General features: G+C 41.8%; 2 protein-coding genes across 2 annotated transcripts in view; both read left to right on the top strand.

Annotated features, from left to right (window-relative positions):
- tdrd7a (tudor domain containing 7 a) overlaps window positions 1-14,457 on the top strand; it is a 20,650-nt gene extending 6,193 nt beyond the window's left edge. The window contains exons 6-22 of the mRNA XM_020618433.1: window positions 403-440; window positions 2,655-2,689; window positions 3,228-3,398; window positions 3,889-4,626; window positions 5,526-5,722; window positions 6,410-6,596; window positions 6,853-6,964; window positions 7,086-7,297; window positions 8,099-8,233; window positions 8,715-8,798; window positions 8,933-9,067; window positions 9,709-9,816; window positions 10,954-11,131; window positions 11,316-11,485; window positions 12,632-12,825; window positions 13,218-13,378; window positions 13,777-14,457. Coding sequence (XP_020474089.1) covers window positions 403-440; window positions 2,655-2,689; window positions 3,228-3,398; window positions 3,889-4,626; window positions 5,526-5,722; window positions 6,410-6,596; window positions 6,853-6,964; window positions 7,086-7,297; window positions 8,099-8,233; window positions 8,715-8,798; window positions 8,933-9,067; window positions 9,709-9,816; window positions 10,954-11,131; window positions 11,316-11,485; window positions 12,632-12,825; window positions 13,218-13,378; window positions 13,777-14,000 — 3,079 coding nt within the window. The 3' untranslated portion in view covers window positions 14,001-14,457. The remainder of the gene's footprint in view (window positions 1-402; window positions 441-2,654; window positions 2,690-3,227; window positions 3,399-3,888; window positions 4,627-5,525; window positions 5,723-6,409; window positions 6,597-6,852; window positions 6,965-7,085; window positions 7,298-8,098; window positions 8,234-8,714; window positions 8,799-8,932; window positions 9,068-9,708; window positions 9,817-10,953; window positions 11,132-11,315; window positions 11,486-12,631; window positions 12,826-13,217; window positions 13,379-13,776) is intronic.
- An 805-nt stretch (window positions 14,458-15,262) lies between these two features.
- The window catches only part of tmod1 (tropomodulin 1), a 21,656-nt gene continuing 17,436 nt past the window's right edge, over window positions 15,263-19,482 (top strand). The window contains exons 1-3 of the mRNA XM_020618457.1: window positions 15,263-15,574; window positions 18,824-18,902; window positions 19,064-19,119. The gene's annotated coding sequence lies outside the window, so the exon portion shown is untranslated. The remainder of the gene's footprint in view (window positions 15,575-18,823; window positions 18,903-19,063; window positions 19,120-19,482) is intronic.

Below are 19,482 nucleotides of genomic sequence, written 5' to 3'. Positions count from 1 at the left end.
GTATGGGATGCACACTAAAATACAATGTTTCTTAAACTGATGTTTTTTTATGTTACTTAAGAAGAGAATGTTACTTCAGTCATGTTGTTGTACTTGTGTTTAAGTTGGCTAGTTACACATAAAAAAAAATCAAAATCGTGAATCGGTCACATTATGAAAAAAACCTAGATTTTTATTTTTTTGCCATATCGCCCAGCCCTGGCTGATGGGCAATTATTTTTGTGTTAGCAACTTTGTGAGAGGACATTTTAGGATGTCGAGCTATTATATTAGAAATTACTATAAGTATTATATTGGAATAGGTCACTAGACTTATTATTATAACCTAGAACCATTTGTATTGATTGATAGTGTTGCTGTGAAAAGCACATTATGATTAAAAGACTTGTATATCGTCAACAGGAAGGAGAGGAGCTTAGCAGATTGCCAGCAGCTCATAGGTATGTTTGTTTGTATTGTCATTACTTATAAAGCATTTTATAGTTTTTAAATAAAACAAGGATTCCGGGAATTAGATGGTTTTTATTTTTTACACTGAGTTGATTTTGTCTTTTGGGAAGTTTCCAAATAATTTTGATGTATTGTGAATGCCATATTATAGAATGTTTGATCCATATCGAGACTGTTAATATTGTGAATTTGACAACATATAATCCAAATGTTTTCTCTACATTATACAGCTGATTAATGGCCTAATGTAGCTCTTCATTCAAATGAATAGTGCCAAAACATGTTGGGTAACATACTTAATCATTAAATACAGTGCCTTGCGAAAGTATTCGGCCCCCTTGAACTTTGCGACCTTTTGCCACATTTCAGGCTTCAAACATAAAGATATAAAACTGTATTTTTTTTGTGAAGAATCAACAACAAGTGGGACACAATCATGAAGTGGAACGAAATTTATTGGATATTTCAAACTTTTTTAACAAATAAAAAACTGAAAAATTGGGCGTGCAAAATTATTCAGCCCCTTTACTTTCAGTGCAGCAAACTCTCTCCAGAAGTTCAGTGAGGATCTCTGAATGATCCAATGTTGACCTAAATGACTAATGATGATAAATAGAACCCACCTGTGTGTAATCAAGTCTCCGTATAAATGCACCTGCACTGTGATAGTCTCAGAGGTCCGTTTAAAGCGCAAAGAGCATCATGAAGAACAAGGAACACACCAGGAACACACCAGGCAGGTCCGAGATACTGTTGTGGAGAAGTTTAACGCCGGATTTGGATACAAAAAGATTTCCCAAGCTTTAAACACCCCAAGGAGCACTGTGCAAGCGATAATATTGAAATGGAAGGAGTATCAGACCACTGCAAATCTACCAAGACCTGGCCATCCCTCTAAACTTTCAGCTCATACAAGGAGAAGACTGATCAGAGATGCAGCCAAGAGGCCCATGATCACTCTGGATGAACTGCAGAGATCTACAGCGGAGGTGGGAGACTCTGTCCATAGGACAACAATCAGTCGTATACTGCACAAATCTGGCCTTTATGGAAGAGGTGCAAGAAGAAAGCCATTTCTTAAAGATATCCATAAAAAGTGTCATTTAAAGTTTGCCACAAGCCACCTGGGAGACACACCAAACATGTGGAAGAAGGTGCTCTGGTCAGATGAAACCAAAATCGAACTTTTTGGCAACAATGCAAAACGTTATGTTTGGCGTAAAAGCAACACAGCTCATCACCCTGAACACACCATCCCCACTGTCAAACATGGTGGTGGCAGCATCATGGTTTGGGCCTGCTTTTCTTCAGCAGGGACAGGGAAGATGGTTAAAATTGATGGGAAGAGGGATGGAGCCAAATACAGGACCATTCTGGAAGGAAACCTGATGGAGTCTGCAAAAGACCTGACTCTGCGCTTTAAACGGACCTCTGAGACTATCACAGTGCAGGTGCATTTATACGGAGACTTGATTACACACAGGTGGATTCTATTTATCATCATTAGTTATTTAGGTCAACATTGGATCATTCAGAGATCCTCACTGAACTTCTGGAGAGCGTTTGCTGCACTGAAAGTAAAGGGGCTGAATAATTTTGCACACCCAATTTTTCAGTTTTTTATTTGTTAAAAAAGTTTGAAATATCCAATAAATTTCGTTCCACTTCATGATTGTGTCCCACTTGTTGTTGATTCTTCACAAAAAAATACAGTTTTATATCTTTATGTTTGAAGCCTGAAATGTGGCAAAAGGTCGCAAAGTTCAAGGGGGCCGAATACTTTCGCAAGGCACTGTATGTCTGTATGACAATACTGCGTTGGAGCCTTCTCGTCAGCTGACAGGCCTGGATCACACAGGGTCATGCTAAACAAAGGATCATACTTTGTATAGGTAGCAACGAATGATTACACGAAGCCTTTATTGGTCTCAGTAATGATGTAGTAGTTCAGCTTAGTTGTCATATTCCCCACTTGCTATCAGGGCAGGTCTCCTGAGTTGGAGTAAAAGACATTTTATACACAAGTCACCATGGAAGAAATGACAGAGCAGTCTACAGTAGAAGATCAACATTTGACAGTACAGCCAAAACAAAAAATAGTTGAAATATGAGAACCAGATTAACTAGCAACAACCTAAATCAGTCTGTTTTTTAGTATCGGAGTCTGTTAACATTTCCTTCTTTCTGTTCACAATTGTTCACAGACAAGCCCACTGAGCAAACAGTCCAGCGACACCAGGTACAGAAAATCCTTCTCTGCACTTAGTGTCTCATTTGCACTGGAGATGGCTTTGCAGTTTACAGTTGAAGTTTGTCGTGTCCTGACAACATCCTTATTAAAATGCAATTTGTAAGTGGTTGAGGTGAAATCAATCACTTGAATCCACACAGAGCCCTAATGTTCTGTTTGTGTAAAAAAAAAGAAAGAAGAATAGGCTCTACTTGTCACCTTTTTATATTAAACCTCATGACATTGTATAAGGAGCTACCATACAGCCAGGAGCTGTGTTAGACTCGCACATTACATGAGCCCTCAGATCGTTTCTTCTTACATTTTCTGTTTATGAACAAAACATATTTATAAAAAAAACTCCAGGAAGAAAGTTTGTGATTTTCCTTTGTTTGTAGACACTTCTGCCATACTTCATCAGTAGTGCTACAGCAGATATTTCTTTTTGTTCTTTATTGAGTTTATTTAGTACATAGTTTTTTTATTATTCTTGATTTATGAAAAACATCTAAAATGTGTAAATGATTTGTGTGACATCTCCATGCAGTCTGTGCTGTATGATATGGAGCTGGTACAGAGCAGACTCACTGAGCTGGTGGAGCGACACTGCACTGGGCTGTGGATGTCAAAGTTATCAGATGTCTACAGTCAAATGTTCAGTGAGAAACTCCACCCTCAGGTACTCGTAGACCTGGAAAAGTGGACACACATTTGTATGGTGAGGCAACAACTTTTATTTGTAGAAACTCACACATCAGCATGCTTTTTAAGTTGGGTACAAATATGACCATCCTTTTTTTTTTTTTTTAATTACACGGGGTGTATGTTTTATTTAACATTTTCAAAAAGAGGTACTGTGAGGCATTTGGAGTTGAATCCAGCTTCTGACCACTGGGGACAAAATTATCAGTGTTTGTATATGCAAGTCAAAAACTAAATATTGTTTTACAAATACTGTTTAGAAATCAGAGGATGCAACCCCCCCAAACATCTGTCTGGAGAGCACCTTAAATAGCTTCATTTTAGTATTTTTGCATCCTATTATGTACCTTTTTATTATGGCCAGACAGCATGTTGCTGTATTGAGTTGCAGGACTAAAAGTTCTTAACTAGGAAGAACATTTTATACACAACTTTCCGCAGGTTAAGAGGAGCTGAGATCTTTTTTTTTTCTCTCTCTCTATCTCTTGCTCATCTGGCCTTCACAGGTGGAGCAACCCAGCAGCACCAGCCGAGCTGACCGACTGATCTACCCTCCTCTGCCTCCCAGGCCCTTTATTGTCCCTAGAAGTAGCACCAACAACTCCCCCACAACATCCAACAATTCAAGCACCATCACCACACCTATTTCTTCAGGCCCCTCAACACCTGATTGTCTCTGTAACCCTCTCCTCAAACCTAGGGCCTCCCCTACAAATCCCTTGGCTAAGCCCACTTTCATTTATCCTCCACAATCTGTTGATCCCTCAGGCAAACTGTCTTCAGTCACATTGCGCAGCCCTGCCCACAACCCAGCTCTGGCTCCTCAGCTGACCTCATGTGTTGATTTTGACATCAATGCCAATAGTGCATGTATAGTTAATCATAACTTGACTAACACTGCCACCAGTAACAAGAGCAGCAGTCAGCTCTCAGTCCCTATCTGGACTTACCCTAAACCAGCAAACGCTGGGCCTGACATTTTACCCCCTTTGAAGGTCACCTTTTCTTCTCCTGCTGATTTGGCCTGTCGTTCAACATCATCTGATGTTGGTTTGTCAGATGAGGTGCGTCAGAGAATAAAGGAGCTTTTGTCCAAGTACAGTCACGGACTGTGGGCCCATGCTCTGCCTAAACTGTTCATGGACACATACAAGGTGCCATTCCCTGAACATGCTCTGGACAATTTGTCTTTTCTGCTGGATATATGCACTGTGGAGTACCCCATGGCGAATGACAAGAAGAAGGTGCGTGTACCAGTGTCAACACAGTGTTATGTAAGACTTGACCAGTACTGTTAAGTCATTTCTCGTCCTACTAGGGGTGTAATGAGATCTCATGCCACGAAATCTCATGATATTGAAATGTGACAATATTTCTCGTTGAGGCAAAAATTGTCTCTCAATATCAATGCATAAAAGAACCAGAGCAGAAGCCGGTATGATTGAGTGTGACAACATATTCCCATTAATGCTAACATTAGTGCTCATGCTAACAACGTAAAGAAATGAGTATTTTTCCTTGGGTGTCCATGTCTCAGTTGTCCTCCATACATGATTGGTCAATGCAGCAGCTTTGCTGGATTATGTCACCATCCAGTGCAGTGAGGGTGAAAATAGTAAGAAGGTCACACAAAGCTTCATTTAAAAGTTAGAAGCTCCTGCGTAGTTCATGCACAGTTATAAGGTCTGAAGAGACTCGTGAAACCCTACAGGAGAGAAGCCAGTCAGCTGAGTTTGTGGTAAAACCTTGTACAGTGCCTGCATATTGTTTTTTTATTGCATATGATAATTCATACTCAAAGTAGAACTGAATTGACATTACAAGATGAATAGTTAAAACGATTTCAAAATGCACTGTTTTGCATTTTGTGACTTTCATTCGAATAAAAGACAGGTTTTCCAGTCATATGTTTTATCATAGAAGATTTCTTAAAAACAGTGTTAAAATGTCTTTGTTTGTGAGCTAAGTGTATCCTCACACCCCTACTTCCTGACATGACCAAACAGCTCCCTTGGCGCAGCAATTGCTCCTTGTCTGGAAGCAAGGGAAGAATTTGGAAACATGACTGATATGGAAGAAATGTAATGCTTCCAACAACAATTTTATTAATGTGTTTGTGGATTATGTGCTTTCCTATGGTCAGGCCATCCTGTATAACTCCAGAAGAACAGACATAGAAGCCACAGGCAGCCAAGAAAGCGGGCTGTGCAGAAGCCATCCCCTCCCCTCTGGTCTTGAGGTCCTGGGCCTGGTGGTTCCTCCCCGTCTAGTTCCTCCCTCAGAGCAGTACCCTTCTGTATTGGTTACTGATGCCAAAAGCAGCAATGCTGTTACTGTTAGGTAGGACACACATTATTCATGCAGACATTAGTGGCATAAATTGTTGTTGAAGCTAGGTGCATACAGTGGAAGAGTGGTTCACAAGCAAATGAAAAGAGCCCATCAAGAATGTTTCTTTTATTATAGCATTTTTACTGTTAGAAGTGATGTGACTTTTACATCATGTATTAAACCAATGAGCTTATTTAAGTGTAAGATTCATTTAAATTATGTTGCAGTTGGTTGTGCACTGTTGATTATGACATAAAAGGGGGATACTTTTTTCTACAATGCAGAGATAGTATTAAAAGCATCTGTGCTCAAGCCACTGTGATCTGCTAGCAAATGAGCAAATTTGTCTATGTCAGACAAAAGTGCATCAGAATGCAGGAGAGGCTCTGCCCCTCGTGCCAAATGTATATTTTAAAAATAATTGACATTCCAACTAATATTGTATGACAACAGTGTTTCCTCCTGGCATTTTTAATCTCATCTATAGTTCCACACAGTTACCAACACTTTTAAATATTACCAGGAAGTGCAGGGTAATTTTAGTACCAGCTTAATTTTGTCTTGGCACCATAAAAATTGAAAGTGATGACAAGAGTTCTTGTCCTCTGTATGATATCATGTTTACATTGTTCTTATGTATGTACAGTATGCTATGCATAGTTTGAAAAGGCCAAATAATGCTGTTCTTCATTTCAGGTATGTAGGTGAGAACTACTCGAATGCCCAAGAGGCCATGGAGGAGCTGATGTGCTCCTTCTACAGCCAACACTCCTCTCCTTTGTCTAACCCTGTTGTCGGGCAGCTGGTAGCAGTCAGAGGGGAGGATGGAGACGAGCTGGCCAGAGGCCAGATCTTGAAGGTCGTGGCCCCTAATAGGTTCCAGGTAATGTGTTCAGTTAGTTGTCAAGTTGTTTTAGTATTTTTTTTTTAAACCTTAATTACCCTTGTTGTAATTCAGAATTTTAAAACAAAAAAGCTCAGGGTTGTGAATAGGCCCTTTATGGTCTGATGTAAAAATGTAGACTTCAGAAGAATCAACTCCTGCCCTGGGCACAGCTTACGACAATTTTCTAGTTAGGTATCCTGCATTGACAGCATCAGAGGTTTAGCAGCAAATGAGCTCTTTGTCTTCCTTCAAGGTATACTATGTAGATTATGGCTTCTCTGTGGAGACGAGTGGGACTCATCTGCTGGAGCTGCACCAGAACTTCCTCTCTCTGTCCTTTCAGGCTACACACGTTAGGCTTGCAGGTAAATAGAAGAGATTTGGAATGACGTTGGGATTTGTTTTTCCATAACTGATGTGGGCGAAAGCACAAAGATATCCTGCTCCACATCTTTTTGCCATCATTCTTTCTCTTTCCCCTGTTAGGTTTAGAGGCATTCAGCTCCCATCCACTGGTTGTGTCCTCCCTGGACCATTTGGCAGTTGAAAAGATCCTGCTGATGGAGACATTAGAGCCATGTCAACAGAATGAGATGCCTTTGGCAGTGCTGCATGACACTTCGCAGGATGTTGACATCAACATCAACTCTGCCTGCCTCAAGGCTCTCCAGGAGGACACAATGAACAACCCTCTGACTGTAAGTTTAGTGTAACCTGTTTTTTTCCGACCAAGCCCCGCCGTGGCCCCTTATGTTCTTTTCCTGTCGCCATGTTATTCAAGCTCCCGTAACCTGTTGTGGCAAAACTTATCTTATTAAGGCTCTGTAAGTGTAGAATGAAGTAGATACAAAATCTGAAAGTTGTTGCGCATTTATTCCCTGCAGAGAAGGAGCAATCTCTGTACAGAGTGCTAACAGTAACAGTCTGAAGGAGAGAGGCTCCTCAGAGAGCTGCATGTCTTGTTATACTCAGGATACAAGCTATCTGATTAAATCAGTCACACAAAGGCATGTCACATGCTGGCACAGATTCAATCAGTCACACAAATAACTGCATAAAATAGCTACATAGCAACAGCCAATACACTAAAAAGGTTGTTTGATATAAATTTCCCATTACAAACCTTAGTGGTAATGTACGCATGTGTAGTAACCAGGTCCAGGTGGTGCACTGATGGTGGTGCATCAGTGTGCAAATTCACCAGAAGATGGTTTCAAGCTGACAGGACAAGAAATGTGTATCACAGCCATCCAAGGTCATTTTTGTGCTTAAATAGCAGTGAAGTGGGAGTTTGGTATATTTTTTACCAGTGAGTGGTGCTGTTGTACAGTTTCCATTAGTCTGCCTTGTCCTACAGTAGACAGCTTTGTGCTGTGGAAACCCTGCAGGTTTTCATTCACTTGGAATTAACCCAACAACTTGTCAGCCCTCAGCGGCACACTAATTATGTTATCAATAATCCTGGCATTATTTAACAATACTCTTTCCGTTGCATGTAGGTAAATGCTACCTATCAGGATGTATCTGTCACAAATGTGTGTGCAGATGGCATCATCTACTGTCAGCTACCTTCCAGAGGGACAGCAAGGCTCAGCAAGTTACTCGAAAAAGTAGAGGCCTTCTTCATCTCCCAGGTAGACAAGACATCGGAGTACGCATATACTTCTATTTGCTGTAGCACTTGTACTGCTGTAAACTGTTTTACAGTTATGACAAAGCAGCTGCAGTCCAGTCTTCACTTGTTTCTTTGTTGGGCTTCGTAATGCAGAGAGACTGTTTCATGTCATGATGACACACAAATTTGAATGTACCAATTAACTACAGTAGGTTCTCTTCTATAGAATGCTTTATTTATGGTTATAACTGTTTCAGGATCAATCTATTGCTGCCATCCAGCTCAATCAACTGTCACAGTCACTTGCGATATAAAACACCCTCTGTTTTCATTCCTTTGAAGGTTGTTGTAGCTGATAACAGTAATACTGTGATATTTTTTTAGGCAGTCACCATACCGCTGATAACAGTAATACTGTGATATTTTCTTAGGCGGTCGCCATACAGAGCAAATCTCATACCGTTGCAACCCTAATTGTGTTACTGTAATTCTTCTGCCAGACAACATCGGAGTTCCTGGTGTCCAGACCCTTTTGTGGCAAGTTTTGTCTAGCCCGCTACCAAGGGAAGTGGTCCAGAGTGGAGGTACTGAATCATAAAAATGTAGCTTCTTGGAAAGCTTAAAATTATTAAACTTACAACTCTTTTAGACATTGAAAGTATTGACGTGTTTGACAGTTCTTTGGTGCCAGCTCACATATTGTTCTTCGTGTTTTCAGATCACCAACATGTATGGCAGCAGAGTGACAGAGGTTCTCTTCATTGACTTGGGTGTCCCAGCAACTGTAGAGGTCACAGATCTCCGAGAAGTTCCACCTGTTCTCCTCAAAGACTTCACCATTATCCCACCACAGGTCAGTTGTTTGTGTGTGTAAGTTTGTTTACATGTGGTTAAGGGCACAATCACCATTTTTTGATCCTTTTTGAAAACGGGTGTCCTATTTGATTTCTAGAAGAAGTCATCACTGTGCCCGTAGAGCTTTTTATTCCATCGGAAACATTTTGTGATATCCAGCAGTATTAAAGTTGTACTGTGTGTAAGTTATTTTCAGTTTTATACACTGCATAAATTCAGGGAAGTTGAGGAATTTTGTCTATAACACACATTGTATCAGTGGTAATCATTGTTTTATAGAACATGTCGTCTTATTGGCTGTTTCTGAAGATCCTACTATTGTGAATATGTTGAGTGAATGTAGAGCTCTACATTGACTTTATGTGCACTGGTCCTCTGAATTGAAAAAGTTTAGGGGCACAGATGGAATTTTTTTAAACAACTGGCACTTTTCTACCATAGCATTCACAGCTCTTTACCTGCTAACCCATTAACACATTCCGATGGTGGGCAGAACAGCCACACCTGTCAGTGGCCTCAAAATCTGGATGAAATGCTCTGTGTCCTAACAGATTAAGAACCGGCATCTTGAGGACAGTTGCACTGGGTTTTCTGATCAAATAGTTGTTTGTGGCACATGCATTACATGTATCTCACCAGGCTATCAAGTGTCGTCTGGCTGATGTTACCATTCCAAAGGGAGACTGGAGCCCAGAGGCTGTTATGTTGAAGGAGGTTCTCCTGGGATCTGAAGATTGTAAAATGAAGGTAACACCATCTGTTGAAATTACACCCAAGATGTATTTGTTCTGTATTTCTAACAATTGCTGCTGTAAGACAAGCATACAAAAAATACATAGGAAGCAAATAAGAGCTTGACTGCTTGAAGCACATGAACAGTGTATGGCAAGGGGTGTCAAACTCAATCGCACAGGGGGCCAAAATTCAAAGCACACTTTAGATCGCAGGCCCAAATCAGCAACTGTATTTCTGCTAAGGCTTACATTTGCAAACACCTGCTTTTTGTCTGGACACAAGACGTTGCACACTTTCATCATGCAGCTCTTCAGAAACTCTCCCTCAGTAAATGGCCAGGCTGATTTGGCTATCTCCTCTGCCGCAATAAAATTTGCGCTCACAGCAGCTTCGCTTTGGTGAAAACGTGCTGTGATGTCAGATTCCTCTTCAACTCCTCTATCTTCTGTAGCTTCTGCTCTGCATTCACGTTTTTCAGCTCGTCCTGATGTTTTGTCTCGTAGTGCCGTCTTAGGTTATATTCCTTAATTACAGCCACATTAGCTCCACAAATAAGACACACGGGTTTACTGACAATGTCAGTAAACATATACTCAGCCTCCCACCGAAAGGCTCTGTTTTCAGAATCAACTCTTCTCTTGGCCATTGTTAGGAGCTAGCTTTGACTCGAAATTAGGGTTGTATACATCAACAGACGCTTGATTGATCTGACGTAATTGACGCAAGAATGATTGCAGGTAGTCTATCGTTCGGTAAGGCAGCTGTTACGCTGCATTATGGGATTTGTAGTTGTGTGTTATCGGTGCTTATATCGCCGGGCCATTAAAAACAGATATATAAAATGATCTCGCGGGCCGGATGCAATTGTACACAGGGCCGGATGTGGCCCACGGGCCTTGAGTTTGACACATGTAGTGTATGGTTTGGCAAGTGTAGTGCTGATCTAAATATAGATACTGCAAATGAAGATAAGGCTGTTAGAGGACAGCCTGATGTACTGAAGTGTTTGCACACTGTAGCTTTAATGACTCATGTTATTTGAGGCAAAGTAACAGCAATCTCCTGGGCTCTCTGTCTTTGTATACTGTATATTTATTCTTGTTTTTTTGTTTGTTTGTTTGTTTTTTTCTTCTCCTTCCCCAATTTTAGATCTTGAAATTAGATCAGCACAAAGGTGACCAAGTGGTCTATATGTACCTGTTCATTGGTACTGACAGCCAGGAACTGGACAAGAGCATCAACCATCAGATGGCTCAGTCAGAGTGGTGGCAGAAACTCGAAGCACAGAGCAACAAAACCACCAGCTATAAACGCAGCATGGATTCAGGTAATACTAAACGAGACCAGACGCTTGACACATCAGTTGCTGTTAGTAGTTTTCATGAACAATTCTGGTCAAACTGTTTTAGGATAGGCATGTTTTGTTGTTTTGAATTTGCTTTTAAGCATACTGATTTAAAAAATGTACAGTCTCTGAGTGTTTTGCTTGTACCTGCTTTCCAAATTTCTAGGTCTCAGTGCTCTAGTGGAGAAGTTGACTCTAAACAGCTTGGACCCAAGCCCCGTTGTCAAGGCCTCAGTCCAGCCTCATCACAGAGCAGGGGACATGTCCACTGGAGATGTGACCACTAACACTGGGATTCAGCCACTTTCAATGCCTCCTCCACTGGAGCTCCCCCAGGTCTGTGGAGAGGGACAAACCCTATGTAGGGGCTTACTTGTCATGTAAGAGGTAGACATAAATTATATAACTGCAGGTTATGTCACTGTGGCTGGAGGAAAAGTGATGTCAAACAAGGGCCTTAGAAAACATCAGGGCAAGAGAAGGTCTGGGACCCCACATTGAACAGTACTTCCTTAGTGGTCATTTGAGTCAGTCAGGTGAAAGCCAGCAACAGGTGAGTAACCAAAGAGTGCAGGATATCAGCATCCCTGCCAGTGAGGAGGAAGCAGAAAGTAGCATCAAACAGCAGAGTCAGAGTGGTGAGAGTAGCCAAAGAAAGAGAAGGGCATAAAGCAAGAACCTTGTTGCTTGTGGTGTTCTTAGAACTAGCTAATGCCTTTGGTTCTGTACCACATAACCTACTGTGGGAAGCACTAGCTTATTTTAAAGTACCAGAGTTAGTTAAAAGCCTAGTGAGAGAATATTTTCAGGCTATCCAGATATGTTTCACAACAGTAGAGTATTCTACATCTTGGCAGCAACTGGAGATGGGCAGGATGCTCAATCTCACCACTGGTGTTTACCATGGCAATAGAGGTTGTTATTATTAGGGCATGTAGGTGGGTTGCAGGAGGAGCGAGGCTTCCCTCAGGGCAACAGTTACCACCCATAGCATATATGGATGACAGGACAAGCTGAATGCTAACTTAAAGTGGGCTAGAATGAAGGTGAAGCCAGAGAAATCAAGGAGTATAAATGATGAGCCGATTCCAGCAGTGTTAGAGAAGCCAGTCAGAATTTTAGGTTGGTGATATGATGCAGCTCTTGGTGATAAAGAGCAGATTCAGGGCTTGGCTTTTTCTCTGCTTTTTGTGTTGCTCCAATGTAAATAAAAGAAATAAACACGAGAACACCGAAGAATTTGTGATTGCAACAATTTTCTGGAAGAAGTGCTGTTACCTAACAAAGGCAGGGGTGCCAATATTTTTGGCCTTGACTGTAACTCACCATTGTTTTTACATTGATTTTGATGTCACCTTTTCACATTAAGTTTAGGTGCTCTGCAGAGATACCTAGTTGCTGTGCCTAAGCCTTTCTGTGGTAGGGGGAAAACCCCGATAAAGCCTTGTGATTGTATTCACCCGATTCTTCTCGATTTTCCAGCCTGGTCAGAACATGGATGTGTTTGTGCCAGTGGCCTGCCACCCCGGTTACTTTGTGCTGCAGCCATGGCAGGACCTGCATAAGCTGGTGGTGTTGATGGGGGAGATGATTCTCTATTATAATCAAATGTGTAGGACCAACACAACCATACACATCCAGAAAGGAGAGCTCTACGCTGCCAAAATAGACAAGAAGTGAGTGATTTAATTTGTTTGCACTTGTTTCAAACCTGAATTGGTGTGAGCACACAGGGTTTTCCACAAGTGCACCTTAAATGATGATGTCACTAGATCTTGGAACTTTTTTGCTATACAAATTTATGAATGTGGTAAAATTTCTTGTAACTGTGTTAACTGTTGTGCTTTTGATACAGCATTCAAGTGAATAGCACTGCTGTGTTACTTAAGGATACACACTTGATGCATTTGATGTGTACCTTCACATTACTGGCTGTATAAATCTTTGGTATTATGGAAGACCAGCAGCCTGTTCTTTGTTCTCGTAAGGAAATGATGACCATGTAAAAACAAGAGGCTGCTGTTGTCTGATGGTTTATGGCTCACCTGATGCCTGCCTCTCTACTTAGTTGGCACCGTGTCCAGGTGAAGACAGTTCTGGCCAACGGGTTGATTTCTGTCTACGAGTTGGACCACGGCAAGCATGAGCTGGTCCCCAGGACTCTCATCAGGCCCCTGATAGAGGAATTCAGGCAGCTGCCCTTCCAGGCCATCACTGCACAGCTGGCAGGCAAGTTGCTCTCATTCAGTGTCAGTGGTGGGAATGCAGCAAGAGGTTTTTTTGTTTTATATATGACAGGTGCTGTATTGACTTGGCTGTTTGTTTCAGAATGAAGTAATTACTTTTCAGTCCTCAGATTAAAATTTAGGTTTCTCCAGAAGCATTTTCCACCCCGTTCCCTGCTTAGTGCATAATTTCTTGATTCTGGTAATTTCTCGATATTACACTTAATGCAAGCAATCGTGGATCGTTCTGTGTTGTCTTAGCAATGTACTAGCTTTCATCATTAAGTCATTGTCTAGGGCTGAATTGTTTTCCTTATCAGTTAACCTGCTAGTTCTCATTTATCCAGTCTGACACAATGTAATCAGTGTGGTTCCTGATGCCACCTCCTGTTTGTGTTGTAGGTGTGACACGTCATCAGTGGTCAGAGGAGGCCTCCATGTTGTTCAGAAACCATGTGGAGAAACGAGCGCTGGTCGCCCAGGTGGAGAGCGTGCAGGAGGTGAAGGCCGAGCTGTGGGAGCACAGGCTGACAGTTTACCTGGTGGACACCTCACCGGAGGATAAGGACCTTTGGGTTCACAGCATCATGGCCGACATCGGCAGTGAGCTGTCTTCATCTGCGTAGGATGTCTCCTCATGCATGGTGGGAAGTGAAACCTTCACCATTCTGGATTTTCCTCCCAGTCAAAGACTTTGAAAAGCACTTTAAATGTCGGGGGCATAGTCAAGGGTCTTGTAAATGTAGGACTGACAATATTGTTTTGAGTCAACAGTTCTGATTGTACTATTGTAGGACTAACTGCATTTGAAAACTCAGCATTTATGTGGGAAAAAAATGGTACACATCAAATGTGTCCTTTAAATAATCATTTGGAAACAAACTCGGATGACTTTAATTTGTTCAAGGCGCCTGGTGTTGCATGTTTGGTTTGTGTCAGTAATGAAATATTGCCTTCTAATTGGTTTCTGCTTGCTGTGACTTGTGCATGCTATAGTGTGGCTTGTTTTCCACTTAATGCATGTTTTTGTATTAATACTTCACAAATGGGACAACATTAAACATCCTGTGTTGGACATTTTAAGTTAGATTTCTAGTGTTCTTTCAACATGAAAAGGTGTTCACAAGGATGAAATGAAGAAAAAAATGCTTTTAAGTGCAGAAAATATTGATATCTCTTCACATTTAATACTTAGCAGATACTTAGCGGTCAGCAGCTGCAGACGGGTAACATGGAGTAAAAAGAGAGTATGCAGTCTGTGATGCAACCTTAGTCCCCAGCTGGCATCGGACTGGGTGTTGCAGCTATGTGCTGTAGCCACTGGGCTACCAGGCCAATGCTGTAGATTTCATGTTAGCTTTATAACCTTGTCAAACTGGCCATCAGTCTGGATTCAGTAACCCACAATGACAAAGTGACATTTTGCAAACGTAATGAAAGTCTGAAGTGTCATGTACAGAAGTATTCAGCCTTTTCTGTGACACAACACATGCAGCCTGTTTCCTTAATTGGAGTTCACCTGTTGCATCTTGAATCCACTAGAAACACGGAGCACACCTGTGTACTGTATCTTTACTAACGTCCTTTTGTACTTGAAGTAGGAGTTGGAACGCAGGTCGTCCACTTGGGGTGGAGCCTCATTGCTTTGTTGGGTAGGTTACTTCAAAAGTAAGTGAATCGAGCACTTCCAGCACTGCATTTGGCACCCAGACTGTCGCGACCACGACTAAGCTTAAACGGATCAATTTGACAACTGCACGTATGAAGGCTTCTCTGCATGACGCTTGTCATATCGCGAACGAATGTGTCCGATAATGGACACAGCTGCGCTAAGAACTACATGACATCACTGGAGTGACAGGGCAGCCGTGTGCCGTGGGAGGTGGGGGAGGATCTCTGTCCGTAAGTTTACTCTGCCCTTTGCGGGAGATGAGATTGAGCTTCACAAACCTGTCGGGAGCCGACCAGGAAACGGGAGGTAACTTCGCTAGCTTCACTGAAACCTGCTGAATTCGGGATTGTCCACGGGTCATGGCCTCTTCTGTCTAGTGGGCTTTTTGGCGGATTCCCGGGTTGCGCGCTCGCGGCAGAGCGGACCTCGCGGTGCGACTCCAGGCGGCTCTGAAGGAAACCATATCTGGTCAAAGTATTCGTTGCTGTCACCCGGCTGGACGTCCGACTATAAATAGCGCTGGAGGAGGTACGGAAATAAATGTAAAAATTATACTGCAGCCTGTAAAACAATCAAATTACTTAAGATCGGAGTGTCTCGGTTCAAAATAACTTGCAGAACAACGGTTTTAATTTTACTTTTAGAAAACACGTTTTCGATGTGCCAGAGAATAAACTTTTTTTTTATTAGAAACGTTTTAAAAATGGATTTCACTTAGTGCTGCGTGATTGATTATTGGCTGTTGCACAGTAGGCTTCCTTCTTAAAGTAACGACCCTGCACGTCCTAACAAAGTTGTGCACGCAGTCATTCTTACTATATCACTCTGGGGTCATTGATGCAAGGAACTGGTGAAATGTACTGGGACTGAACTGATTCCAGTAATGGTAGTTATGAAGCAGATGAATGTTATAATGTTCAGATTTCACTCTCACCTTTTGGCTTCTAACAAACACCAGTTAGTGTTTCAGTCTAACCAACAAAAAGTGTTTATTTTATTGCATACAGCTAAGGCATGTTTGGCCTTAAACGTGTCACCTTGGTACTTTATAACAAAACCCAGTATTTGTTCAATGTAATACTTAAGTACCACCCCTTATAATCAGGATTTCAGTCAACAAGTGCTTAGAGATGCAACAGTTGTTGATGACATGCTGCTTGTGACCTACATACGGTACATCACAGACTAATGGAGCCTCGTAACCTTTGTAAATCAGAAAGTCACCTTTGTATTTAGCACAGCCCTGTATGTTCATATCACTGTGGTGAACCTGAGACCAGGCATCTTTGGTCTTCTCTCTTGCCATTTCTTCCTCTGTTATTAACACGTTGCAGTGTTTTGACCAGCTGAGACGTGCATCCCTTCACAAATCTGTTCTTCATCTCTGGGTTTAGAAATGTTTCAGCTAACAACACTCTGACTAGTGAAGCGGTGTGATGAAACATCTACATTGATGAAATTTTGACCTCCGCACAACACAGCACATACAGTACCCTGACCTCAGGCCCAAGGTAGCAATGGAGCTGCTAGGCCCCTGATACCGATCAGTATATAGGACTCCATGCTGGTCCCCCAAGTGGAGACCAGTGACAGAGGTCACAGATGTGTTTAGTGCCCTTATCAAAATACAGGACAGCTTCATTTCAGTTTTTAGGAAAAGGTTTGTAGAGTGAGAGAATGACTGATCCTTTTGTTGTCTCGACTTTACATACGTTATAGGATAATGCATTTGGTTACAACTTGATATGAAACAGATTGAACTGTGCACCAATTAGTTTCGGTAGCTCCCCAGGCCTTGGTTCAGTGCTAAAATTAAATCTACCAAGTAAGGGGACACCCTCATTACTGTCACAGCAGAAAACACATACTGCCCTTTATACTGTAGCTGTCTGCCATATGAATTATGAGTGTGGTAGATAGGAGAGTCCTTTGTCCAGCTCCTGCAATTAGCATTTAGTCAGAATGCTCAGGTTCACCAGATATTTTGGAGTTAAATACTGTATGTCCATTGGAGTCTCTTGTTGCTACTGTTTTTGAGGGATCTGGGTTTTGTAGCATTGTGTTTTTAGTTTACAGCATGTCTGTCTGTACAAGTGTGTGGAGAATAGTGTCAGACCACCTAGTTTGGTGCCTTAGGCAATAAATGTCAGACCTGGACTATTAAAGGACATTTTAAGTGAAACGTTCACACTTAATGTAATTTTTTTTCTAAGCTTAGTATTAGAAAGTCCACTACTATGCTCTCGCCATGTTTTATGTGCTGATTTACTGGCTGTTTGAGGTTTTACAAAGATTTATGTGTGTTTCATGGCAGGAGAGCTGACAGCTTCACCAGGGTTTATCTTTAAAAAAAAGCTGAAAGATTTATAAAGAAAATGCTGTTAAAGCAGGTCCTGGCACTTTATAACTGTGGTGTGCAGTAGTGGTTTAAAACTGATGACTGTTTTATTTAATTTTACTGTGAGAGAGTGTGTGAGAGATTAAGGGTCCTGCATCAGTGCTGCTCTTAGAAGCTTGAGGATGAGAGGTTTAGAAGGAAATGGTCAAGTGTGTGTGACTTTACAGGTTACAGTCAGGCTCAGGTCATCTCTGGTTACTTTAACTTTCTGCCCAAGTGACTGTCTTCCAATGAAGTAGAATTTTTAGAAACTTTATAAATCCAGGCACGGGTCTGTTTGGTATCAGCGCAGCAGGTCAGCGTCTTCCAGCAGACCTTTGGAGTTCAGCCCAGTTTTTCCACATTGGTTTTGGAAACTTGTCTTGTCATGGAGCTTAGAGAAAGCAGAGCAAAAGAATGGCACGCTTGACCTTAACCTTTTAGGAGTTTAGCCAAAACACACTTGGTGGCATAAGATCAAAAGACAAATGATATACCTTGAATGCCAAATGTCTTCCACTTTGGTTGGATGTTATGCTCCATCTCAACTTTTCTTTTTCTGCCTATTTGAGTTTATCATCATCCTCAGATGCAGGCTCAGTAAATTGGTTATCAGCGCCGTCACGGGAAAATCCATCAGCACCAAACCCTGACCCACATTTTTAAGGAACCAGGGCTTAAGTGACAGCATGTATGCTGAGTGTTTGGTGTCGTGACCTGCAGCTCATCCATCCTCAGTCATCTGGTCCCACAGCCAAGACTCTGTCCGACCATGTAGAGCATTAGAGAAGAAAACCAATCCCCAGTTGCTGCTAGCACAGAAAGAAAGCACAATAAGAATACATTTACAGACAAGATATCTGTGAGGTTCATGGAAAATAAAGGGAGAGTGTCCATGTACCTTTTCTGGTCTGGAGTTGAACTCATTTCAATTAATGTTTTTTCCTGTTTGTTGCCAGGCCAGTGTTATCTTTTGTTGACAACAGCTGATTTTTATAACATTGCCAGATTATCTGCTGTATGTACCTAATTGCTGCCTTCAGTGTAATCAGATCTTTCAAGCCTGGTTTTCCTTCTCAAACACGTTTTCATCAACTCAGATACCAATCAGACATTCAGAATGGTCTTGTGTAGGTTTTCCAGTGGTCTCTCTCCTGACTTCTTTAAAGTGAGCTTTAGAGAAGACAAACACCAGAAAAGCAACACAACTCTCTCTAATACTTTGAGAGTTGAGTCAGTGAATCATGATGTTATAGCATCTGAATCTGCGCTCTGGTTACATGGTCAAGCTTGTAACTGGTCTCGACCTGCAGAACATGATGCTTCGTTCCTCTCTCCAGATGACTTGGGGTATCTATTGCTTTCTATTTCTGAGAGCCACTAATCTCTGTCTCCTCCAGGTTTCTGCGTGTCCCAGGAGCACAGCAGGCACTTGGCTGCCTTTGCTGTTATCTTTCCCCTGAGCTGGGGGTGACTGAGGTGAGTACGGTCAAGTGGAAAAGAGTGATGCTCGGTTAGTGTGCGTCTGCCTTTTTGTCTTTTGCTATTTGGCTGTTAAAGCTAGTTTTGCACTTGCTTTAATCCTCTGTGGTTTTCCTCATTCATTTTATGTCTGTTTTCTTGATTGTTTTCATCCACAGATATTTATTTTCTCAATCTTCGACATTTTGTCTTTTTGTGCGGAGGGGTTCTTGAGGTGAGGGAACCATATGAATGTCTCTGAAATCTCTTTGTTTAAACTTGTCAGCGCTGAATCTCACATCCAGTTTTTGTGTAGAAAATACAAAACAAAAGATAATGATAGAAGTACAGATGTGGTTTAGTTGCTCTCCATATTATCTATAAGAAAGTTAAATATCCCCTCCTTGAGCCGCCACCTTATTGTGGTGGAGGGGTTTGAGTACCCGAGTGATCCTAGGAGCTGTGTTGTCGGGGGCTATATGTCCCTGATAGGGTCTCCCAAGGCAAACAGGTCCTGTGTGACGGGTCAGACTAAGAGCGGTTCAAAAGCCCTTTATGAATAGATTTAAATCAAGGACCGTGACGTCGCCCGGCATGG

The sequence above is a fragment of the Monopterus albus genome, unplaced genomic scaffold (assembly GCF_001952655.1).
Source record: "Monopterus albus unplaced genomic scaffold, M_albus_1.0 scaffold205.1, whole genome shotgun sequence".
Lineage (NCBI taxonomy): Eukaryota > Metazoa > Chordata > Actinopteri > Synbranchiformes > Synbranchidae > Monopterus > Monopterus albus.
The sequence above is the reverse complement of the archived record's forward strand: the minus strand, read 5'-3'. Positions and strand labels throughout refer to the sequence as shown.